This window comes from Schistocerca piceifrons, chromosome 10, assembly GCF_021461385.2.
Source record: "Schistocerca piceifrons isolate TAMUIC-IGC-003096 chromosome 10, iqSchPice1.1, whole genome shotgun sequence".
Taxonomy (NCBI): Eukaryota; Metazoa; Arthropoda; class Insecta; order Orthoptera; family Acrididae; genus Schistocerca; species Schistocerca piceifrons.
Genome location: NC_060147.1, coordinates 113,917,017 through 113,941,884, shown reverse-complemented (window position 1 = coordinate 113,941,884; position 24,868 = coordinate 113,917,017). Strand labels below are relative to the sequence as shown.

At 40.7% G+C, this 24,868-nt stretch overlaps 2 protein-coding genes across 2 annotated transcripts in view; both read right to left on the bottom strand.

Annotated features, from left to right (window-relative positions):
* LOC124718834 (inositol polyphosphate 1-phosphatase) overlaps window positions 1-4,407 on the bottom strand; it is a 42,736-nt gene extending 38,329 nt beyond the window's left edge. The window contains exons 1-2 of the mRNA XM_047244457.1: window positions 3,991-4,407; window positions 3,774-3,896 (exon numbers count right to left, since the gene is read on the bottom strand). Of these exons, the coding sequence (XP_047100413.1) occupies window positions 3,774-3,896; window positions 3,991-4,197 (330 nt within the window). The 5' untranslated portion in view covers window positions 4,198-4,407. The remainder of the gene's footprint in view (window positions 1-3,773; window positions 3,897-3,990) is intronic.
* Window positions 4,408-19,969: 15,562 nt separating this feature from the next.
* LOC124719062 (chymotrypsin-1-like) overlaps window positions 19,970-24,868 on the bottom strand; it is a 102,280-nt gene continuing 97,381 nt past the window's right edge. The window contains exons 6-7 of the mRNA XM_047244734.1: window positions 23,331-23,471; window positions 19,970-20,414 (exon numbers count right to left, since the gene is read on the bottom strand). Of these exons, the coding sequence (XP_047100690.1) occupies window positions 20,169-20,414; window positions 23,331-23,471 (387 nt within the window). The 3' untranslated portion in view covers window positions 19,970-20,168. The remainder of the gene's footprint in view (window positions 20,415-23,330; window positions 23,472-24,868) is intronic.

Here is a 24,868-nt window from a genome sequence, read left to right as displayed (position 1 = left end):
GATGTCTGTACAATAATTCAGAGACTGGAGCCATTGTTGAGATGATGTAGTCCGCATTGTTACCTTCTAGGGCTTTGTGTGCCTACAGCACTATTGTGCACTGTGGTTTTAGTGCAAATCAATTGTTACCTCTGTGTTGACCAGTCTGTATCTATTACATTTAATAGTTCATTTTCAAGTAAATCTATACATTGAAGGGCAGTTTATAAGTGGTTTTTGTATAAATATGGAACCAAGTAAAAAGTGCAGTGCTGTAAGAGTGCAGTGTTGTAATCCATTGAAGAAGTCAAATCATTTTATTAGAGACAGAAAAAAACTGAGAAATGTCACAACATGGATGCCCAAATTATTTCCTCAAATACCAAGTGGTGCCAATATTTGTGATAAATGTAGAAAAGATGTAACCAAATTGAAAAATACACCAGAGCCCATCAGTGATGAAAGTGTTGAAGAAGAATCTTCTGGATCAGAGACAATCATCCGAGACCAAGACCCTGACTTCACTCCAACTTCAGTAGCTGTTAAAACATTTAATACAACACTTCAAGAACTGGGTGAGTCCCCAACTGACAAGAGAAAACTAGCATCTAGGCATTGCACCAAATTGAAAGTGAAGAAAATCTCATCAATGACACGTAAACTTTTTGTTGCTCCTGAAACCTCTTTGTCAGATACTGATGAATCCGTTCTTGAAAATCTTAAAAGAAACTTTAAAAATTCCATAAGTAGAGCAAAAAAACTAACGATTCTTACAATTTTACCTGAAAAGTGGAGTGTCAGGAAAATAATGAGGGAATTTAATGATCCTAATTACAATGTTCAGCAGCCCAAAAAAATTTTGAAAGAAAGAGGATTCATGGAAGGTCCAAACCCAAAACCAGGGAAGTGTTTACCAACAGTAACAGTCAAAGCTGTACATTCATTTTATGAAAATGATGAAGTTAGCGGGGCAATGCCAGGTATTAAAGATTGTGGAAATAAAACAAAAAATATCAAAAAGACTTATTTTGTGTAACCTTAAAGAAGCTTACAAACATTTCAAAGACAAGTTTCCTAACATAAAAATAGGTTTCTCTAAATTCGCTAAGTTGAGACCAAAACATTGTGTATTAGCTGGCCGGAGTGGCACACACACTGTCTGCGTGTGCACAACTCACCAAAACATAAAATTAATGATAGAAAATGCCAAACTAAATACAGTAACAAACAGCAGCTTAGACAATTATAAGGAGTGCATTGCAAAAATGCTTTGCAACCCATCATCAGTTGATTGCAACATGAGAAACTGTGAATACTGTCCAGGAGAAACTTGTCATACGTAAAATTTTAAAAGACTCTTTTCATGAAAACTCAATTGAACAAGTTCAGTTCCGACAGTGGATGTCAGTTGACCGATGTAATCTGGAAATTGTTCAGAAAACTTCTGAAGAATTCATAGATTTATTTTGTAGTAAGATGTCGATTTTGATTCGGGATGACTTCATTGCCAAGCAACAACGAACATTCCTTAACTCCACAAGAGAAAACCTTATGGAATCTGAATTTGTTGTCATATGTGATTTTTCAGAAAATTATAGTATAGTTCTACAGGATGAAGCTAAGAGTTTCCACTGGACAAGACAACAGATTACCATTCATCCTTTTGTTATATATTACAAACAGGAAAATAAAATTGAGCATATGAGCTTTGCCATTTTTTCTGATTGCCTGGAGCACAATACAACTGCGGTTTACACCTAACAAATAAAACCTAACAAATACATTTCAAAAGATTCCAAAAACGATATACTATTATTCTGACGGTTCTGCCGCTCAGTATAAAAATAAGAAAAACTTCCTGAACCTTTGCCTTCATGAGGAAGACTTCAACATAAAAGCTGAGTGGCACTTTTCAGCCACAGCACATGGGAAAGGGCCTTGTGATGGAGTAGGGGGTTCAGTAAAGAGACTGGCAGCTCGTGCAAGTTTGCAAAGGCCATACCAGAATCAGATCCAAACCGCACGAGATCTATTTGAGTGGGCTGTAGATAATATTACAAATGTTGATTTTGCATATTCCACTCAAGAAGACTACACTGCTTCAGAAATATTCTTAAAAAGCCGACTTGAACAGACATTGACAATCAAAGGAACACAGCAATTTCACGCTTTCATTCCCAACACTCCATCAAAATTAATAGTCAAATACTTCTCAGGTGATATGCAGAGTTGGGAGAGGGAAGTAACTACATCACCAGACAAACTGAAGTTACAAGATGTATCAGGATATATCACCACTGTATATGGCAGAAACTGGTGGCTTGGGTACATTTTAGAAAAAAAACGAAGAACTTGATGAAGTGAAAATAACTTTTCTTCATACATGTGGACCAGCTAAGTCATTCTCTTACCCTGCACACACAGATGTCGTGTGGGTGTCAGTTGTGGATGTTCTCACAAAAGTGAATCCATTTACTCCGACAGGGAGAACATACATTCTTAATGAAAGTGATGTAAATCAAACCCAGTCAGCTTTATTAAAATGTAATATGTGAAGTACCAAGACAATTAATTGGGAAACTGCTTTCAACTCAAAACTTAATTTTTGTCTCAGGTTAGTGTTAATGTATATTTTATAGAAAGTTGTTTCAAAATTATTGTTAGTACCTATTGTGTTAAATTTAGCTATGTACAGATACCTGTTACTCAAAAACAAGCATTACGTATTTAATTTGTTTAATAGTTACGTTTCAAACATCATGGACCAGAACTATTATGTAAATACTTGTACTTATTCATACTTTATTTCAGTTTGTAGTTAAATGCTCAATTTCTTGTTTTAGTTATATCGGTTAATATACTGTTAGTGAAGTTGTATGAAATTAAAATAAACAATCAACTTAATTATAAAATATGCTGATTAGTTTTGGTTTAATAAGGTGATGTTTTGATATTTCTAATACTTTTTTTACTTACCTTTCAGTATATTTTAAAGAAATTCCTGTTTGTTAAAAGTCAGTTTGGTCAAACTAGGGCTGTTACTGAAAAATAAGGGTCCGGAATATTTTTTTTTAGCAATGAACCCATCATCATCCCAGATTTATATTTCGCCATGTGATTTACAATAGTATGAAGTAGTTATGGAAATAATTTGAAAATTTTCAATTATGTACTTTTGTAAAAAAATTAAATCAAAATATTAATTAATATTTTGAAAAAGGTTATTAATTAGAAGCTATGTTTTGTTGTGCATCCCTGGAAAGAGCATGCAAAATGATACCTTTCCCAGTTCTCTAGCTCAATTACGGCAGCTCCTAGGACAATTTAAAAAAAGTCCCTTCACACATTTTTGGCTGGTTTTTGGAAAGTTTACATAGCCATATTTCAGGAATGGTTTGAGATAAAAAATTGAAATTTAGCATTTTTCTTAGTCTCAGTGCCCACTATAAGTATACCAACTTTCAGCAAAATCTAAGAGGGTGAGGTAAAATAGGTCTGTTGATTTGACACAGAATGACTCGGTAGACCTTCGTACACCTTCATTGCAAATTTTAACAACTTCAGCTTATAGTACAAATAACATTATAAATAAACTACATTTAAATATTTAAGTTACATGAATTCCACGGAGGAGTGTAAAATGTAGTAATGAAACTTACATATATTACAGACGACTTTCTTAAAACTTTATATTGAAGAACTCATTACAAACTGATTCATAATCACTTAAATATGTTCGCCTAAGGCTTGGTTATCAATAAAAGGCACTAACATTAAATATGTACTGACATTACCTTACTCAACAGCGCTGCTGTAGAATCTTTGTCAGCTTTTACTTCAACCGTTATACTTTCACCCAGAGTGTTTTGAAATTTATTACTCTCTTCTCCCTTTATATGCTGCGCTAATTCCGGAAACTGCAAGAGAGACAAGCCGGCTTGTCATTTGCTGACATCTCCGGACACTGAACCAAATGTTTTCGTGTGTTTACAAATTTCACATACTGTTTACCTGTTCGCCGATATCATGTTTTATTGTTTCTTGTATCAGAACGTCAGCCAGAGTCTTGAAATCGTGTACAAATCTAGGGTTTTTCTCGTCATCTACCTTCTCTTGCACAAGGAGCTCAAATAAATGTGCATTCTGTCGACATGCTCTTGCTATATTAGCTGCTTTTTCCGATGCTTGAATAAATGCACTTAACACATTCCTTTCCATAGCGTAAGATTATATACAGATCTATTATTTACCTATTCTAAACCGCAACGACGTTCTTCGAGCTACAGCAGCTGTCAAAATATAATGCATTTAACGCTTACAATGGAAAAATGAAGTGTTGCTGATGTCCTTCATAGAATGCCTTACTTTCAGCTATAAATTTTACTCTAACTAAAAAAAAAAATCTTTACTCATTCAAATACAAACAATATCGCCATACATTCCAAATAAACCAATTAAAAGCTCTACTACAAAGATACTACAACAAACACATAATGCTAGTATCGATAGATCGATCAATTGAGATATTTACTATTGTCATCAAACACTGCAAAGTTTATATATCGTGGGATCTACAGTGGCACGTTTCGCTTAAGCACGTTGACTTACATACGTAAAGACGTGCGTGAAACACCCAAAATCTCACGTCGTCGCAACTGGCGAACGTAGAAATGAAATCTGAAGCCGGGTCTGCATACTTGCGCACGTTGGCTCCCCCCCCCCCCCCCCAATATTTTCTTCGTCTTCGCGAGATGGCGCCTCTTTTTTGTCCGTTCATGAATTGATATCGTGCAAATTTTGTTTCAGAGGCCTTAAATACAATGACAGTGACAAAAATGTGTACGTTATTGTATATAATGCAATTTATGGAACTCTACGAGGAACACTCGTGTTCGTGGAACATTAAGCTTGATACTTAGAAATATGAAGGCTGAAGCAAAAGGAGACACTGTAAACGGAATGTGGGAAAATGTACCACATATTGATGAAAATGGGGTAAAAACGAAAATCCCAAGTTTACGAAATACGTAAATGACAGAGAACAGCAAGGTTAGGGTTCAGTGGGGAATGGTTCTTTAACAAACGCAGATTATAAGCCAACGTTGCTGTGGTTTTCTATTACTGATCGGCTTTTGAAGAACATAATAGTAGCAAGAGAAACGTATATTTCACCCAGAAATGCGGGCATAAACTTGGAAATTGTAGACTTAGGGATGCGGTACGTATATATAGCAGTGAGGTAAATGAATCGCCTGAACAAGATACCCTGATACGACTTTTCTCTAAATTGAAGTGCTGGCTGGTGTGGCCGCTACGGTCCCAGGTTAGAATCTGCCTCGGGCATGGGTGTGTGTGATATCCTTAGGTTAGTTAAGTTTAAGTAGTTCTAGGGGACAGTGATGACCTCAGATGTTAAGTCCCATAGTGCTCAGAGCCATTTTTTTAATTGAAGTGCCTACGAGACTCTAGAAATGTCCAAAACAACGTCTGTAAATTGGAAAATTTTCGAAGGAAGCTTTATCCTCAATTTCCAGCTTCCTAATTAGCATTCTAGTCTCTCCCAATTCATTTATCTTCGCAATCCACTGTAGAACCCAACGTCCGCGTCTTCTCTTTTTTCTATTAAACCATCCTATAGCTTTTTGAATTATAATGAAAGCCACGACTCGAAAGTCGGCACATATTAATCCAGGTGTCGCCATGATGAAAAGCTAAACTGTAGCTGATTGGATTGAAAATTTTCAAGCCTGTGTGAATGGTTTTGTTTTTTGTTCACGTGCTTCTACAAAGAAGTTAACTGTACATGTGTATTTTAGTGTATACTAGAGGTTAGAAAATTAATCGTAGTTTCTTTGTTGCATAAGTCTTGTGAATATCCTTGTGTAGGGCGGCTTCCTAGTGTAAATTTTCCCGTCGCCAGAAACTCTGTCACTCCACTAGATTTTAATTTTGTGCTAGTAGGCAGCACACAGTTTAGATCAGTGCATTATAATTTGAATATTTATCTCGTGCAGTAACTTTTCGGCAAACAGGATTTCAAATAACAGGTATCTGTAAATACATCAACTTCAATAGAGAAATTTATTTCTGTTTGATAGATTGCGGTCTCAGAGTACGGTGATAAATCTGCATAGCAACTTTTAGTGTTTCTTTATTCTCCTTTGGTATATTTTCAAACTCAGTAGCGCCATTTGAGACCTTATATCTGTTTTATACACAGTACGATAAGGCTAGGGACTATGCTTGTTGTGAGCAGTTGGCTGCTGTCCATAAACAGCTGGTAGCTGCGTTGGCTACCGTCAACAAGCTTCTAGCTAATGCTCAGAGTTGAGGTGACGTCGGGGTCCCAATGACGAGACCTGCGACACCTTTGGGGCCACTGGAATCCCCTGGTGACCCGAACATCGCTGTGGCTTCCAATACACAACATCTGACCGGTTCATCCTCACTCCATGGTGGGTGGCAGGCAGAGGTGGGTTCACGAGTCACTGGGCGGAAGACGAAAGAGGGAACAGGCAGTGCAGCTGGCTTACTGCGTCTAAAACAGGTACGAGGTGCTACCCAGTGTTGATGATAACTCTGAGCCAGCACAGGATGACTCTCCTGCTGGGCCAGCAGTCGATTTTCCTGCCCAGTCCGGAAAAGTACAGAGGGTGAGTATGCTAGTCATTAGGAGCTCCAAAGTTAGGTGGTGATGGAGCCCCTCAGGGACATAGCAGGCAAGGCAGGAAAGAATTCCAGTGCACATTCGGTATGTTTGCTGGGAGGTCTCATCTGTGACGTGGAGGAGGCCCTGCCGGCGGCTATCGAGTGCACTGGGTGCAACTGGCTGCATGAAGTGGCACATATCAGCACGAATGACGCCTGCTGCTTAGGTTCTGAGGCCATGCTCGGCTCCATTCGGCAGCTGGCTGATTTGGTGAAGGCAGCTAGGAACGCACGCAGGGTGCAGGCTGTCTATTTGTAGCATTGTACCCAGGGTTGATCGCGGTCCTCTGGCTTGGAGCAGAGTGGAAGGTCTAAACGAGAGGCTCAGATGGCTCTTCGACAGTGTCGGATGCGAATTTCTCGACCTCCGCTATTGGGTGCAGAACTGTAGGGCTCTCCTTAATAGGTCAGGCATACATTACACACAGAAAGCGGCTACTAGGGTAGCGGAGTATGTGTGGCGTGCACTTGGGGCTTTTTTAAGTTAGAGAACCTCTCCCTTGGGAGCAAAGAAAATTTGCCTGTTAAATCAGCCACAGCGACCTCAGAGAATCTTGGTCCTCGTACATCAGAGATAAAAAAGATTAATATGATTTTAGTAAACTGCAGAAGCATCCAAGGAAAGGTCCAAGAATTAGTATCGCTTACTGATGGTTAAAAGGCGCAGATAGTACTGGGAACAGAAAGCTAGTTGAAACCAGATGTCAGTGATAACGAAATCCTAAGTTCAGACTGGAATGTTTATCGTAAGGATAGGTTAGTCGCCAGTGGTGGCGGCGTGTATATTGCAGTAAAAAAGTCGATAAAATCTAGTGAAGTTATCACGGATTCCGAATGTGAATTAATCTGGGTGAAACTGAGTATCAAAGAACGGTCAAAAATGTTGATTGGATGATTTTATAGACCACCTGGTTCATGATCTGTAGTTGTAGTGCACTTCAGACAGAACTTGCAGAATATCATCAGTAATTTTCCTGATCATGCCGTTGTAATAGGGGGTGATTGCAACTTCTAAGGTATAGATTGGGAGTGTTATGCCATCAAAACTGGTGCCAGGGATAGGGAATCGTGTGACATTGTTCCGGATGTCTTGTCCAAAAATTAACTTGAGCAAATAGTTAGAGAACCAAATCGTGAGGATAACGTCTTAGACCTCCTGGCAACAAACAGACCTGGACTTATCGAATCAGGTAATGTAGAGGAAGGTATCAGTGATCATAAGGCTGTGACAACATCTATGACAGTGGGTTTTACAAGAAGTTTTAAGAAAGGTAGGGAGAACAGCGAGGATGACAGGATCCAAATTTCACAATATCTCAGCAGTCAATATCAAATATTCGACGATGAGAACAAAGATGTGGAGAACAAATGGAAAAAATTCAAAGGCATCGTCCAATATGCCCTATGCAAGTATGTTCCAAGTAAGGTTTTAAGGGATGGGAAAGATCCACCATGGTCTAGTATCCATGTTAGAAAAGCGCTACATAAACAAAGAGCACTTCATCTCAGATTCAAGAGAAATAAAAACCTAGCTGACAAACAAAAGGCAAATGAAGCGGAAATGAATGTAAGAAGAGAATTAAGAGAAGCGATAATTGATTTTGAAAGTAAGACATTGTCAAATGATCTGAGTAAAAACCCTAAGAGATTCTGGTCGTATGTAAAACCAGTAAGCAGGTCAAAATCATCTATTCATTCTCTCAGTGATCACACCGACACCAAAACAGAAGATAACAGAGAGAAGGGCGAAATACTGAATTCGGTCTTCTGACGTTGTTTCACCGTGCAAGATCGTAACACTGTCCCTCCTTTTAATTGTCGTATGAACATCGAAATGGCTGATATTGAGATAACCGATCGCGGAGTTGAAAAGCAGCTACAATCGCTCAGTCGTGGAAAGGCTTCAGGACCAGATGAGATACCTATAAGATTCTACAAAGATTATGCGAAAGAACTTGCTCCCCTTCTAGCAGTGGTTTATCATAGATCGCTTAGCAACTTAAGGTACTGTACCTAACGACTGGAAAAAAGCACAGGTCATTCCCGTCTTTAAGAAAGGCCGTAAGACAGATCCATAAAATTATAAACCTATATCGTTGACGCCAATCTGTTGTAGAATTATGGAACATATTTTATGCTCAAGAACTATGATGTTCTTCGAAAATGAACAGCTCCTCTATAAAAATCAACATGGATTCCGCAGACAGAGATCCTGCGAAACTCAGCTGGCTCTGTTCCTCCATGAGATCCACAGCGCACTGGACAACGGCGCTCAGGTTGATGCCGTGTTCCTTGATTTCAGTAAGGCAATTGACACTGTCTCGCATTGCCATTTGAAGAAAAAAGTACGAGCTTATGGATTATCGGAGCAGACCTACGATTGGATTCAAGACTTTCTTGCAGATAGAACCCAACACGTCGCTCTTAACGGAACTAAATCGGCAGATGTAAAGGTAACATCCGTAGTACCACAGGGAAGTGTGAGAGGACCGTTGCTGTTTACAATATTTATAAATGACCTAGTAGAAGGCGTCGGATGCTCTTTAAGGCTATTCGCAGATGCTGCTGCTGTTTATACCAAAGTAGCAACGCCAGAAAATAGTAAGAATTTGCAGAACGACCTGCCGAGAATTAATGAATGGTGCAGACTCTGACCCTGAACATAAATAAATGTAACGTACTGCACATACATAGGAAAAGATGTCTACTACTGTACAGCTACACTATTGATGACAAACAGCTGGAGACAGCATCTGCAGTAAAATATGTAGGCATAACTATCCAGAGCGACCTTTAGTGGAATGACCATATGAAACAGGTACTGGGAAAAGCAGACACCAGACTCAGATTCATTGGAAGAATCTTAAGAAAATGTAAGTCATCCACAAAAGAAGTGGCTTATAGGGCGCTTGTTCACCTGATTCTTGAGTATTGTTCATCTATCTGGGATCCCTATCATGTAGGACTGATAGAGGAGACAGAGAAGATCCAACGAAGAGCAGTGCGTTTCGTCATGGGATTGTTTAGCTGGCGAGAGAACGTTATGGAGATGCTAAACAAACTCCACTGGCAGACGTTACAAGAGAGACGTTGTGCACCACGGAAAGGCTTACTATTGAAATTTTGGGACAGCACTTTTCAGGAAGAGTCAGTCAACATATTACTTCCCCCACATACTTCTCGCATATTGACCACGGGGAGAAAATTCGAGAAATTAGAGCCAATACAGAGGCTTACCGACAACCATTCTTTCCACGCACTATTCGTGAGTGGAACAGGGTTGGAGGGATCAGATAGTGGTACCGAAAGTACCCTCTGCCACACGCCATTAGTGGCTTGCGGAGTATGATGTAGGTGTAAAATTGTCAGTAGTGCACGTTGAAGTCAATTGACACATACAAAAATGCTCGTGTAAAACCCACTTTGTTAGACTGTGATTATTATTATCTGTGGTTTGTAGCTCTTGCAGTGACCGTGTTTCAAGACAAATTATTGGATCCAGGTCCACCTGTTAAGCGAAAAACTGTGTCTGATATAAAACCAAACAGGATTCAGTGTGCTTGTCCCATCCTCATGGGTTATTCTTTAAGGGCAGTTCGCACTGGATGACACGGCACCGACACATTAGGGTGTATTCACACCGTCCATCACGTCATGGCACCTCTCATCAAGTCAATTCAATTCATGTGATCTCAGCTCGCATGGCTGTCCACGACTGTTTTTTCAAGCGAATTGTGGGCTTCGCAAAACTATTCTCAACTGTTTATACACGCAAAGTGCACATACGGAACACGGAAGTTCGTGTACGTGTATGCTGGAGTATGTGGAAAGTACATTTGTCAGACTCAAATGATTTGCAGCGTGCACGAATGGCTTGTATATTAGAGAAGGAAAACAGAAGTTCGTAACACAAAAAGAATCATCGCCCGGAGAAATGACACTGTTGGGTATAGTAGGGGAATTTGACACCCTACAGGCCTACAGGAAGAATACTGTGTTTTATTAATATTTTAGAACGTCGAAAGTCCTAATCTTTTTCATTTGTTACGCCACATTGCACACAGAATTACTAAAAGGAACACAGTGTTATGAGCTCTGTTTACATCCCATTACCAGTTGGTCTAAGTTTAGTTGTCAGTCCAGTGAAAATTTTTTTGCAATTGTGATCTCTCTCTCCAAATACCTTTCCCTTTAAGATTTATAGGTTTTCTTTTCATCTCATATTTGGCTTTAAATAGCTCAAGTGCCATATTTCTACTTGACATAGATAGTCAAACAAAAATATTGACCACCGATGCTTGCAAAAATTTTTCACACACAATCCAGAGAGCTACTTAAAAACAAATAAGCCTGCTTCAAACACGCTTTTAAACAGACAATTCTAATACATTACTTTCACAAGACATTTTGCTATCTTAGCAATGCCTGAAAGTTTCAGTCCATTTCTTTATCAAACATTACAAATGCCTGACAATATACAAACAAATTTCACTAATATTTAACCTTATTCTACTCACATTACTTTTTTCACTTGCAACAATATGTAGTTCATTTAATTGGAAAATATTAAATACAGTATCGGTATGTATAAAAATCCATTTTATACACACAATAGAGGACAAGTAATTTAGTACACTAATGTCTTAGATTACAGACAGCTGCCACATCACATCAATTAATCCTTCATCAATTATTATAAAATATAAATTTGAATAAAATAAGTACCGAAATGAAACAATTTATTACAAATGACAAAAATAACAAACAACAGTGACTAAGAGTAACAACTGACATCAACCACGGCGAAACCACGTATGGAGATGAGCTGTGTATCAGGAGAAAATCAGCTTGTGGGTGACATGTTCAACAATGAATACGATGTCAGACATTAAACCTTTCAGTATTACGATGATGATAATTGAAACCAACAGGCGTATTGTATGTAATCCAACACCGCCACGCCAAAAAGCATCATCTTCAGGCACCACGCATAATCTGCCATCAACATACGAACAATAATGACAAATATCAACATTTAGTATTTCTTGGAAACGGTAAAACCCATTATTAAGTATATAAGCCCACACGTGCAGCCCACAAAATTGAGCACGGTGGGTCCAAAAACAGCTGGATTCTGTATCAGTAACAAACCCACCAACAGACAGGGGAGTTTTCATCTGACCATTGGTGGGCTTGTTACTGATACAAAAACCAGTTGGTTTTGGCCCCACTTGGTTATACATGCAGGCATACATGATTAATAAGTTGTACTGTTTCTGTCTGAAGGCACTGTCGGTCTTTGTCATTGCGATTTTTATGCTGATGGCAAATTACGATTGGGGCCTGAAGATGACGCTTTTTGGTGCTGAACCTGGTAGCATGTTTTGAATAGACAACGTTGGATTAAAATATAGCTGTTGGTTTCAGTAATCATTATTCAAGCACTTCATGTCTGGGTCTGTCACACTGTCCTCGATAGATTACAAGGGATCAAACTTTTCTTCCCAAGAAACCTTGACGTTCTTTGCTGACATACCTGTGAACAATGTCATTGCGACAGGCTGTGGCGCATGCAGGGTGGTGTAGTGGTTAGCATGTCTGTCTAGTGTGTTGTCTGTCACAATTTCAAGCCTGACCAACAGAAACTGTCATGAAGTATTTATCATTTCTGGAGGGTTCTTGAAATATATTTGTAATGTTGGTATATTCTGGAATATTCAAGATTTGAATAAATGCCAGCATTCTTGAATATCCAATGATTGTATAAATAGCAGACTCTCCACCATGGAGGACAGTTCTGTTCTTGTCTGTATGATGGTGTTTGTATGTATGTTATTTCAGTACTAAGTGTAGTATTTCAGTGATGAGTCTGCTTTTGGATTTGGGAAAATTTGGAAATTTGTGGTAAGGCCTTATGGGACCAAACTGCTGAGGTCATCGGTCCATAAGCTTACACACTACATAATCTAACTTAAGCTAAGAACAACACACACACCCATGCCTGAGGGAGGACTAGAACCTCCAACAGGGGGAGCCGCATAGGCCGTGACAAGGCACCTTAGACCACACGGCTATCCCGTGTGGCTTGGATTTGGGCTTGAGTCTGGCTACCATGTGGTATTCTTTAGTGAGTATGGTATGTACTTCAAACGTAATCTTCACCATTGCTCCAATTATGCAACACAGAAACCATGGCCTACATGATAGTAACTGGAGTATAAGTGGTACATTATTGCCAAGATCCGTGTACTCGGAAGGCAGAAGGATTCCAAACTGGCAATAAGCCAGCTGCACATCAGGCACCAATCAGCATTTTCTGGAGATGCTGGTTAGGACCCAATGAAATGGCTGTAAGGATTGGACTGAGTCGCCAGATACAACAGGCTTGTACAATATGATGTTGCAGTGCCTGTGTTCTTCTGAACTATGATGTGATGTTCCTTTAGACATGCACATGGCGACTACAGCTGTTATGAAACGACAATAATGAAAATTCATGCTGGGTCGTGACTTGAACTCCAATTTCCCCATTATTGAGAGCAGTTGCCTTATCATTTGGCTGTCCATGCCAGACTCGTAGCCAGACCCAGACCTCCATAAGTCGTCGACCATGCATCCATTATGTATATTCCTGTATATATGAGACTTTTTACTTGAAAGTCACTTGCCTGGTGCCAGCGGATAAATACAATATTGCAGTCCCTGAGTTATTCTGAATTATGATGCAATGTTGTTTTGGACATGCATGCATGAATGGTTGCTCATCATCCCAGCTCATCTACAGCCAGCTGTGCTGAAGTATTTCCATGACAGGCCAAACTTTGCACACATCTAGTCACCTGAGATCCACAAAGACTGTAGGCAGAATCTAACACAGGTATCACTGTCCAGGTCTCCAGCGATCCGTCAAGACACTACAGGGTGGTCCAAAAGTCCGGAAACACCCTGATAAAATCCAAATGGAGTAGCAAACAAGGAAAAACAGTCTCTACACACGAGGAACGGGAAGGGGGAAACTTTATAGGCTATGCCAGCAACATGGCGGCCATCTTGAAAGCCGCCATCTTAGATTCAACTCAAAAATTTCAAATGGGAATGTGGTCATGTGACATATCAAACAGAGAATTTCACCAGAAAGACAATGCCGTTCTTATTTTAAACAATGCTTTATTCATTCTCGGGTTATAGCCAGTTACATGCGGCAGCAGTGGGACGATCGGCAGCGTGAGTATTACGTACTGAGAAGTCATAAAATGGAGTCTGAAACGGTGCAAAGTGACTATCCCATGCCTGATATGTTACATGTGTTCAACTGTTAGGTATCATTTACTCATGCTTACGTTTTAATCATTGTTTCCTTATTTACAGGTTACAAAATGTCCTTAACACATGAAGAACGCACTGAAATCATCTTGATATCAGGAGAAAGAAGCACATGGGCCATTGTTGAGGATTTCAACAGTCGTCACCCAACCAGACAGCCCATCACTTACAGCGCAGTTGCCAAGCTTTTGGCCAGATTCCAAGCAACAGGTTCTGTCGCAGATAAACCTAAGGCTGGAAGACCAAAATCCGCCATCGATGAAGCAACAACAGTGAGTGTGTTGGCATCATTTAGCAAGAGTCTGCAACAGAGTACTCGTCGCCTGCCACAAGAATGTGGGGTTAGCCATACCTCCATACTGCGAATTTTATCGCAGCACAAATGGCACCCGCACAAAATTCAGCCACTCCAACACCTGAACGAGGATGACCCAGACCGCCAGGTACAGTTCGCAGAATGGGTGACACAGCAGCTGCAGATAAACCCATGTTTACCCTACCAGGTGCTGTTCAGTGATGAAGACAATTTCTTTATCAATGGTGAAGTGAACAAGCAGAATCACAGATACTGGTCCGACACAAATCCGCACTGGACTGATGCTTCCAAAACGGTGGACTCACAAAAAATGATGGTCTGGTGTGGTGCGTGGGGTACCAAAGTCGTTGGACCTTTTTTTATTGATGGTACGTTAATAGCCAACGGTTATCTGAGGTTATTGGATGAAGAAGTGTTTCCCTCGTTGTTAACAGAGGATGGGACATTTCCGGAATTCTTCCAGCATTATGGAGCCCCACCACATTATGGGCACAATGTGCGAGCATAACTGGATGTGCACTTCCCTCAAAAATGGTTTGGACGTAGAGGTGTTGTGAAGTGGCCACCATGTTCACCAGATTTGACTCCTTTGGATTTTTATCTTTGGGGTCATGTCAAAGCACTGGTTTATCCTGTGAAAATACAGAATTTGCATCATCAAAAGCAGCACATTGTTGATGCGTGTGGCCAAATTCAGCCAGATGTGTCGGTCAAAGTTCATCAGGACTGTGTTCAGAGGATAGCATTAACAATCCAAAATAATGGACAACATATCGAGCCATTCCTATGGCTGATGGTGGTCTCTCGGGACTGTGTAACTTCGGCATAATGTCTCTTCGGCACATAACACACATGCTGCCGAGCGTCCCACCGCTGCCACATGTAACTGGCTATAACCCGAGAATGAACAAAGCTGTGTTTAACATAACAACGGCTTTGTTTTTCTGGTGAAATTCTCTATGTTTGATATGTCACAGGACCACATTCCAATTTGAAATTCTGGAGTTGAATCCAAAATGGCGGCTTTCAAGATGGCCGCCATGTTGGTGGCATAGCCTATAAAGTTTCCCCCTTCCCATTCCTCGTGTGTAGGGAATGTGTTTCCTTGTTTTCTACTCCATGTGAATTTATGGGGGTGTTTCTGGACTTTTGGACCACCCTGTATATGAGCCCATGTAAAGTATGCCAAGCATGGAAGCATGCACTGTACTTACCTCATGATTGCGTGGGTATTGTGCTGAAAAAGCTGTGAAACTTTGGTTAAAATGACTCGGTGAAGCTGGCCGAAGTGGCCGAGCGGTTCTAAGCGCTTCAGTTTGGAACCGCGCGACCGCTACAGTCGCAGGTTCTAATCCTGCCTCGGGCATGGATGTGTGTGATGTCCTTAGGTTAGTTAGGTTTAAGTAGTTCTAAGTTCTAGGGGACTGATGACCTCAGAAGTTAAGTCCCATAGTGCTCATAGCCATTTTTTCGACTCGGTAAAGGAGCAGAGTTGCCAGTTCATACTCAATATGCCATGTGCTTGTGCAATCAACAGTTGTGCCCACACACAAAAAACATGTAAGACGAATACCCCATATAGGAGCCTGCAGCACTGCTGGTTGTGGCTATAGAAAAGACGACACACTAAGCATGTGCAGCACAAGAAACAGCTGGGTTGGCTGCCATCGGGTCCCTGCCACTCGACTAAGAAATATCAATCACAAGTTTGTTTTATTGAAAACAAATACGTGATAGTGAAAAAGTTTACTATGTTATGGATAGACAGTTCTCTGTGACTGTCCATCATAATAGCAGTAGACGCGAAAATGGATAGCAACAATGATGGTGATAATTAGCTAACTGGACAAAATATTGCTCGTCTGCATTTAAATCCTGTCCGAGTTAAAAATAGTTAATTCCTGTTAATTTCAATGTGAAATAAATGAATATGACATTTAAAATGTTGTCACAGCTATCATTCACGTGAATAAAACGGGAATTAACTTTATGATGGAGCGAATTTTGTAATGTTCGTAATATTTTATTGTTACAAATAAAGGCTGCCAGCACCGAGTATGCCATATTTGGTTCCTAGAGAAGCCATTGTGTTTACGTAGTGTCATTTGCTGTACTTAGATACTACATCTGCTGTTCCTTTTTAGGAATTTTCTCTGTGAGAAGTTAAATTTTCACAGATAAATCAGAAACCAACCACAAACCTTTGTTTACCTTCGTGTGTGTGAAATACATATTCATAATTCAAATTCTCTTAGGGAAATTTATTTTGTTTACATTTCAGATTAATTCAACATTAAGATGGCAAACAAATTGTTAAAAGCATGAATAGTTTTTGCTATGGATGTGGTGGAGTGACTTTTGTTTCTCAGAAGCGACAATTTATTTCATTAGTGTACTTCTGAAGATATGCCAGGAGCTAGGTTATAGTATGTCGCTCAAGATGTACTTTTTGGACTCACATCTAAACCTTTTTGCACGCCATTGTGCCACTGAATGGCAAGCATAGACAACATTTCCATCAAGATGTTACAGAACTGGAAAGAAGGTACCAGGGCAAATGGAACTCAGGTATGCTCGCAGACTATTGTTTGAAAGTCATGAGAGATGCTCCAGAAGTCGACTAAAGGAACCCAAATGCTCAGCTGAATAAGAAAATACTATTTGAAAAAGATAAAGCCACTTTAGTCTTACGTCTATTATTTAAACGTACAAATGTGGTAGAATGATCCTAGTGGAGAATTGCAACAAAAGCTAGTTGTTCAACAACGCTGGTATCAGTGGTCACGTGGACATTTTCACTCCCTTAGACATGATTCTGGATATCCATGTGGCACAGATGCCTGCCAGGAACGTCATATTGTACGGACAGCAGCAGCAGATTGAGGGTTTCTGAGCTCAGATGTTTCAACACGAACTGTTGCGAACCACTTAGTAGAGGTGGGGCTACGGGCACACACATGTCTAGCTCGTCCCCCACTCACCAGAAAAATCGATGTGCACAACTCGACTGGTGCCATCAGAAGATCACTTGGAATGTGTAATGGCTCGCTATGGTCTTCAGCAATGAAAGCAGATTCTTACAACACGCAAGCGATGGTCTTCTGCACATGCAATGCAAACCTGGTACAAATGGTTCTGAGCACTATGGGACTTAACTTCTGAGGTTATCAGTCCCATAGAACTTAGAACTACTTAAACCTAACTAACCTAAAGACATCACACACATTCATGCCCGAGGCATGATTCGAACCTGCGACCGTAGCGGTCGCGCGGTTCCAGACTGTAGCGCCTAGAACCGCTCGGCCATTCTGGCCGGCTGCAAACCTGGTGAGAGCTGACTTGTAGAATGCGTTTACCTGAGACACACTGGTCCCACCCCACACGTTATGGTCTGGGGTGGGATAAGGTACAACTCTCGTTGACCTTCGATTTTTCTAGAAAGGACGCTAACCAGCGGAATGTAGAAGAATGTTGTTAGACCCATTCTTTTGCCATTCTCGCAACAGTAAGGTGTGTTGCTCCAACAATGTCCGTGAAACTCAACATTCTCTGCAGGATGTGCAGCACCTTCACTGGCCAGCAAAAGCTCCAGACTTTTCTTCAATTCAGCATATGTGGGATATGATGGAACAAAAAGTGTTTTGTGCAACATGTCAATCAACAACTATTACAGAACTACATTAACAGATCAAGCAGGCCTGGCATAATGTATGCCACTATAGTGTTTGCCATCGGTACGATTACCTGGATGTCTGAGTCAGCACCAGCACTGAACCCCCCCCCCCCCCCCCCCCCATGGAGGCTACATCATGTACTGATTCGGATGTTTCAGCATGGGTTGATACCTGGTACCTCAGGACTGTGCATGCTATTTATCTGTAAACACACACATCAAAAAAAGTTTTGCATCACCTTGGTTCTGAGAGTTCCGTAACCTGTACAGAAAATTGGAATAGAGATCAACATAAACATCATTTCTGTCCTTTTTCTTACCCATGAAAACACATTGCATGTTGCACCACCATACAGAAGTGGAGGTCCAGATTGCTGTACACACTGGTACTTCTAATACTCAGTAGCACATACTCTTGCATTGATGTACGTCTGTATTCGCCGTGGCATACTATCCACAAGTTCATCAAGGCAATGTTGGTCCAGATTGTCCCACTCCTCAACGGTGATTCGGTGTAGATCCCTCAGAGTGGCTGGAGGGTCACGTCGTCCATAAACGGCCCTTTCCAATTTATCTCAGGCATGTTAGATAGGGTTCATTTCTGGAGGACATGCTGGCCTCTCTAGTCAAGCAATGTCGTTATCTTGAAGGAAGTCATTCACATGATGTGCACGATGGGGTAGCAAACTGTCGTCCGTGAATACGAATGCCTCGCCAATACACTATGGTTGCACTATCGGTCAGAGGATTGCATTCATGTATCGAGCAGCCGTTATGGCAGCTTCCGTGATCACCATCATCTTATATCGGCCCCATGTACTGTCACCCCCAAACAGCAGGGAACCTCCACCTTGCTGCACTCGCTGGAGAGTGTGTCTATGGTGTTCAGCCTGACTGAGTTGCCTCTGAACATGTCTATGATGATTGTCTGGTAGAAGGCATATGTGACACATATCGGTGAAGATAATGTGATGCCATTCCTGAGCGGTCCATTTGGCATGTTGTTGGGCCCATCTGTACCACGCTGCATAGTGTCGTGGTTGCAAAGATGGACCTCGCCATGGACGTCAGGAGTGAAGTTGCTCATCGTGCAGCCTGCTGCACACAGTTTGAGTTGTGACACGACGTCCTGTGGCAGCACAAAAAGCATTATTCAACATGGTGGCGTTGCTGTCAGGATTCCTCAAAGACATAATCCGTAGGTAGCGGTTTCCCACTGCAGTAGTAGCCCTTGAGTGGCCCGAGCGAGGCATGTCATCGACAGTTCCTTTCTCTCTGTATCTCCTCCATGTCCGAACAACATCACTTTGGTTCACTCTGAGACAACTGGACACTTCCCTTGTTGAGAGCCCTTCCTGGTCCACAGTAACAATGTGTGTGCAGTCGAACCGCAGTACTGTCTAGGCATGGTTGAACTACAGACAACACGAGCTGTGTACCTCCTTTATGGTGGAATGACTGGAACTGATCGGCTGTTGGACCCCCTCCGTCTGATAGGCGCTGCTCGTGCATAGTTGTTTACATCTTTGGACGGGTTTAGTGACATCACTGAACAGTCAAATGGACTGTGTCTGTGATCAGTATCCACAGTCAACTTCTATCTTCAGGATTTCTGGGAACTGAGGTGATGCAAAACTTTTTTTGATTTGTGTATAATCATTTCATGTACTCCATATGAACCGATGCCACGATCAATCTTGGGTGAATTGGAGGCCTGTAAAAGGGTGCACAAATTTTTTCCTAGCAGCATATATCTCACAACAAGACCATGTCAGTTAAATTAGAGAGATTTTAGCTCACATGGGATCTTACTAACAAATTCTCATCCTGCGAATCACTAGTGATTAGAAAAGGAAAAGAGCAAAATGGCAATGGTACACAATACATTTTACAGCAAACACTATAAGGTGGCTTTTAGAGAATGGATGTAGATCCATAAACACATTTTCTAAAAAAAGTGTTTCTTTATTAGTTATATACACATTTACATTGGGAAAAGCGATGCAATAAAAAATCCGAGTCTCTCTCACAGCCAGTAAAATTAACGTGGCTACCCATCAGAGAGCAGGACACGTTCTCTCTCTCGTCCATTTTGCAGACACTGGACGCAAGTAGCAGTTAGCGAGCAGTGCAACCCCCTGCCAGCGGTGCAGTGTCCGGGATGTGTCGTCATCGGGCGCTGGACATGCGCGCTAGCAGGGCAGTGATGGCGAGACAGGTGCTCGCCTCGGCTATGCCTGTCAGTAGTGACGACACGAAGGGCCAGGCGCCACGCCCGGGATGCGCTACCGACTCCGCCACGAAGTCTGTGTACAGCGACACATCCGTGACGGCGACACCGAGGCCGTTGCGGCCGTTCCTGATGACAACTCCCACCAGCTGGCCGGAACACGTCAGTGGTCCACCGTCGTCAGCCTGTGTGTGAAGTAGACCCCCCATTACTTTAGTTCCCCTTTATTTTTCTTTCAGCATCAGTTTTGCCACAACCGGTTAGTTGTATGCAATTCTGTCCCTTGAAAGTGCAAGGTATCCAAAAATTAAATTCTGAATTTAGACTTTAATAACTTTAACACAACAGTGTGTATGATTAAGAAAAGTTTAATGCATCCATTCAGGTACTTTACAGTAAGCAGTACTTTATTCAGGGAAAACTGGGATGGAGTCAGAAATGGTTTCAACAATTGTTCTGCAAATGCACTGACTACCAGACATACTTAAACAAATTCATAAAACATGAGATATAGACCAATAACATACAAACAACAAGGCTGAAAACGCTGTTCCACTGATAAATCTGAAACGACGAAGAGGAAATCTTATTGTTTGACAATTTCCTTAACAAAGGCTTTCCACTGTCAAAAATATTTTTTATCAGAAGCTGAATCACATCAATTCTCTGTATGAAATCTGCATTATGTCACCAATCGTTTCATCCTCCTCCCCAAAGGCAGAAGTGGTGTTACGTTCAGGCAAGCAATGAATTATTTTCTGCAGATAGTAAGATGTTTCAAATGAAACGTTTAACATTATTGTTTACGATTATTTCAGATTTTGGTACAATGATTACAACATTTTTGCAAATTAAACTTTTCTGTTTTTGGTGCTAATTTGCCTTGCCATTCCTGAAGAGAGATTCGATTCTCTCTTTTTTCACCTTAAAATGATAAGTACTGCTTCCACTCAGTTTTTTTCCCCACAAAACCTATAAACAGCAGTTACAGGGATAGCACCAAGCTTCGTCTGTACATCAATTGCGAATTCCTTTATAATACTTCTTATTAATAGTATCTCCTCTACACATTTAGCAAATCTAAACTCAACAATTTTACGACTTTCTATTCTGCAGATTTGTGGACTCTCCTTAATCGGCCAAAGAAGCCAGGAAATAAGGAATGTTCATCTCACTTGTGATTTGGAGGAGCCAGCTCGTAGAGCTCCTTGGTGTGTTGACTCTCACAAGCTGTTTTATATCTTTCGAACAGTCATTCTTTCACACTTTGATGCATTTAATTTTAATTAATAATTCTTACTGCGCCAAATCTTTCTTCCTTTCGTACGATTCATGCTCAGATTTACAAAAATAACAGACTTTGTACACTGCTTAACTTTAAGCTTTCCATCACTCCATCATCGAACATTCACAGCCTTTTCCTTTCCACCAAAGCTACAACAGTACACCTTCTCTTTGGGCTAGGAAGGTGTTCTTGTTCCAGTCTCTTATTGGCACAACAATCTGTATCTGAACCACGATCGATGGAATCATGAACGTTATTTTCTATTTGTGCTAATATAATCACAGGCTCTAATAAAGTGTTGATGTCGCTCGAATGTATATCCAAGAATTGAAATGGTATATAACGCATATATGCGTCCTCAGGAGAAGTACGTGATTTCGACTGCATATCAAGTTCTTTCCTGCACTGGCAATTCAATGGAAGGTTTTGGGTTTGGTGAATGCCTGGTGACTGTTATCTGCTGTCATGTTCATTACCAACAGGTATTTTTCATGGGTAGGATGTGGTTCCCTTATTGCGCTTAAGGAAATGATAAGAATATGAGCAAATTTTACAACTCTATGAACTGTGTCCAACAGAGGAACAGTTCGAAGACAATGACCGTTTTCTATCAGCATGACAGTGCACCTTGTGAGAAACAGCATCTCTGAGGCAACAGTTTGTGTACAACAACGTTCCTAAAATGGAATGGCCTGCCCAGAATGCTGGCATAAGCCCAATAAAACACGTTTGGGATGAGTTATAACGGCCTTTTTTTCTCCAGGCCCCAGTGTCGAACATCTACTGTGTCTGGTTTTGGCTCTTGAGGAAGAATGGGCTGCTACTCCTCCACAGACATCAGACATCATATTGAAAGTATCCTGAGCGGAGTTTAAGCCAATATAAAGATGGAGGGTGAGCACATCCCATATTATAGTCCACTAATAAGTGTTCAGACGATTCTGATCAAATAAGTGTATTTCATCTCTTTAGAAAGAGAACATTAACTGGATTCACATTACTACTAAACACTGGAACCTGTAAAAAGGCAATTTAGTAGGCACATATGAAGATAACACAGTTAACATTAATTCATTCTTATCTCTACTGTCAACTTTTACCAATAATACTCTTAACTTAATGATTATGGCTATTAAATGAATCGAAAATTCAATGTGAATAATAACTGAACAATTGTGTCAGAGAAAGTATCAACGGAAACTGAAATTCACTTTGCAAATTACGATCTGGTTGTGTCGTGTTATCTGTTAACCAGTGCACCGGCAACTACAAGGTATGAGCCTGCCATGTTGCACATGTGCAGTCTGATATAGTTACAGTAGGGGTGCACATTTTCCCAGCTGGTTGCGGCCTACAAATCTGGCCATTTTCAACATATTTTTAAAAATACTTGCAGTCCATTTTAGCAGCTAAAGCTTCGGCACAGCATTTCTTTTGGTATTTTTTCCTGTTTAAGAAATTTCACATGTTTCAATATGTCAGATCGAATCACTCCCTTGTGAGTTTAGAGTCCCTCCTTATACACTTCTGAGAAACCCTGTGTATTCATACGTCTTTACTAAATTTCGACACATTTCGGTCGGGTATGAACCATTGAAGAGAATACATTTTGTAATGGCACAGTTTCGGAGCTTACCGATTTTTATGAGCAATATTCGTAGCAGAATGCTTCACCTAAGATTAAGCACTGTATTTGTATCACAGTGTGCGTCATCACACAATTAACTTCTTGGGAGCAGTGTGCAAAACTGTCAACTTTGGGAATGGAAAGAATTTTTGCCATGTAGTGTAATTACTCTACATTGTAACTACTTACATGTGTATAAACATCACCGTTCTTTGGAGCCACACAGATGAGTGGAGTAGTGACATCAGTGTCCTTGGGGCCCAAACACTTGTCCTGCGTCTGCACGACAACATCCATGTGACGTAATGTAGTGGCATTGATTTCGCCTCGCTGAATCAGGAAAGACAGAAATTCACACACATTAGATTCTGTGGTTCTATAGCTGTGAGCCATATACGACAGATGAACGCTAGACGTAATATCCATGTAGTGCATAACATGGAGCGTCAACAAAAGTGAGGCACTTTCAGGATTGAATGACCAGGCGGAGACAGGAAGTATTTCTTCTAACAAATAAATTTGATTTTGTGGGGCATGCTATACTTGCACATAACTGGAATATTATGTGATTATGAGAGAAGCTGAACTATGGTAAATTTTATGTCAAAAATGAGAACCAGAACGATTTTGTTAAGTGTCAACAAACAGGGAATCGGTCTGTATCTGATTGGAATGTAGTAAGGCAGGGAGGGGGGAGGGCGCTGCAAGGTTCTGTTCTGGATCTGTAGCTTTTATCAATGCGTACCAATAACCTGTCACTAAACAAGATGATTGAATTTTTTTTTAGTGGTAGACCAAGATGGGAGTATGAACTGAATAGGGTGGAGAGTTTTTTGAGGTGGCATTGTGCATGTTGCTCTACTTCCTGGAGGACAAGAGTTTCAATGTGTGATATGTCATTCAGGAGTTTGGGATTGCACAGCAGGAGAATTTTACAGATGGTGAGGAGGTATTGCAAGGAGGTTTGGGACTGACTGACAATGGTTTTGCAGTACTATGTTGGTGAAGGTTAAGGATTGATGGACTGTGAACAGATGGAGGTCATTGTGGAAGTAAGGGTGGCAGTAATTTTATGGTAAAGCCATTTGGGAGGATTCCAAGAGCCAAGCAACAACGCAGGAACAGTATGTGAGTCTGGGTACTGGCTAGGGATAAGGAAACTTTTTCTGTATTGACTCGGATGGATGGAGCAGGGATCCATGGTGGAGGATAATAACGCATAAAAATACATAAATAACGTAGAAACACGTCCGAAAAAATTCGAAAAATATACCCAAACAAGTGGGAAAAATCACGAAAAGGATGAAACAGATGAAGTAAGAGGAAGAAAGATGAAATCTGAGGGAGCAGGATGATAATGAAAGGCGAAAACCACCTGAAATTTGCGTGAAGACACAATGAGATCAAAGAAAAAAATAAATAAAAAGATTGTAAATTTGGTTGCAGGTCTGTGGGTGAGCAAGTGTGAAGAAGGGTGTGATAATCGCTATTTTTGACTTCATCAAAACAGCAAATACGAGTAGTTAGTACTTTCAGCCAGAAGGCAAATACTTGTTTGTAAATAATGATTAATGTATAATGAGGCGTCGCATGGCGACGGTGGAATTTTCTAAATAATGTAATTCGTCGTCTTTGGGCGGCAAACAGAAAAATACAGATAGATATGCGATCCTTCACTATTTTGTTCGCTAGAGAACAAATGAAGCCTTGAGCGCTAAAAAGACTTG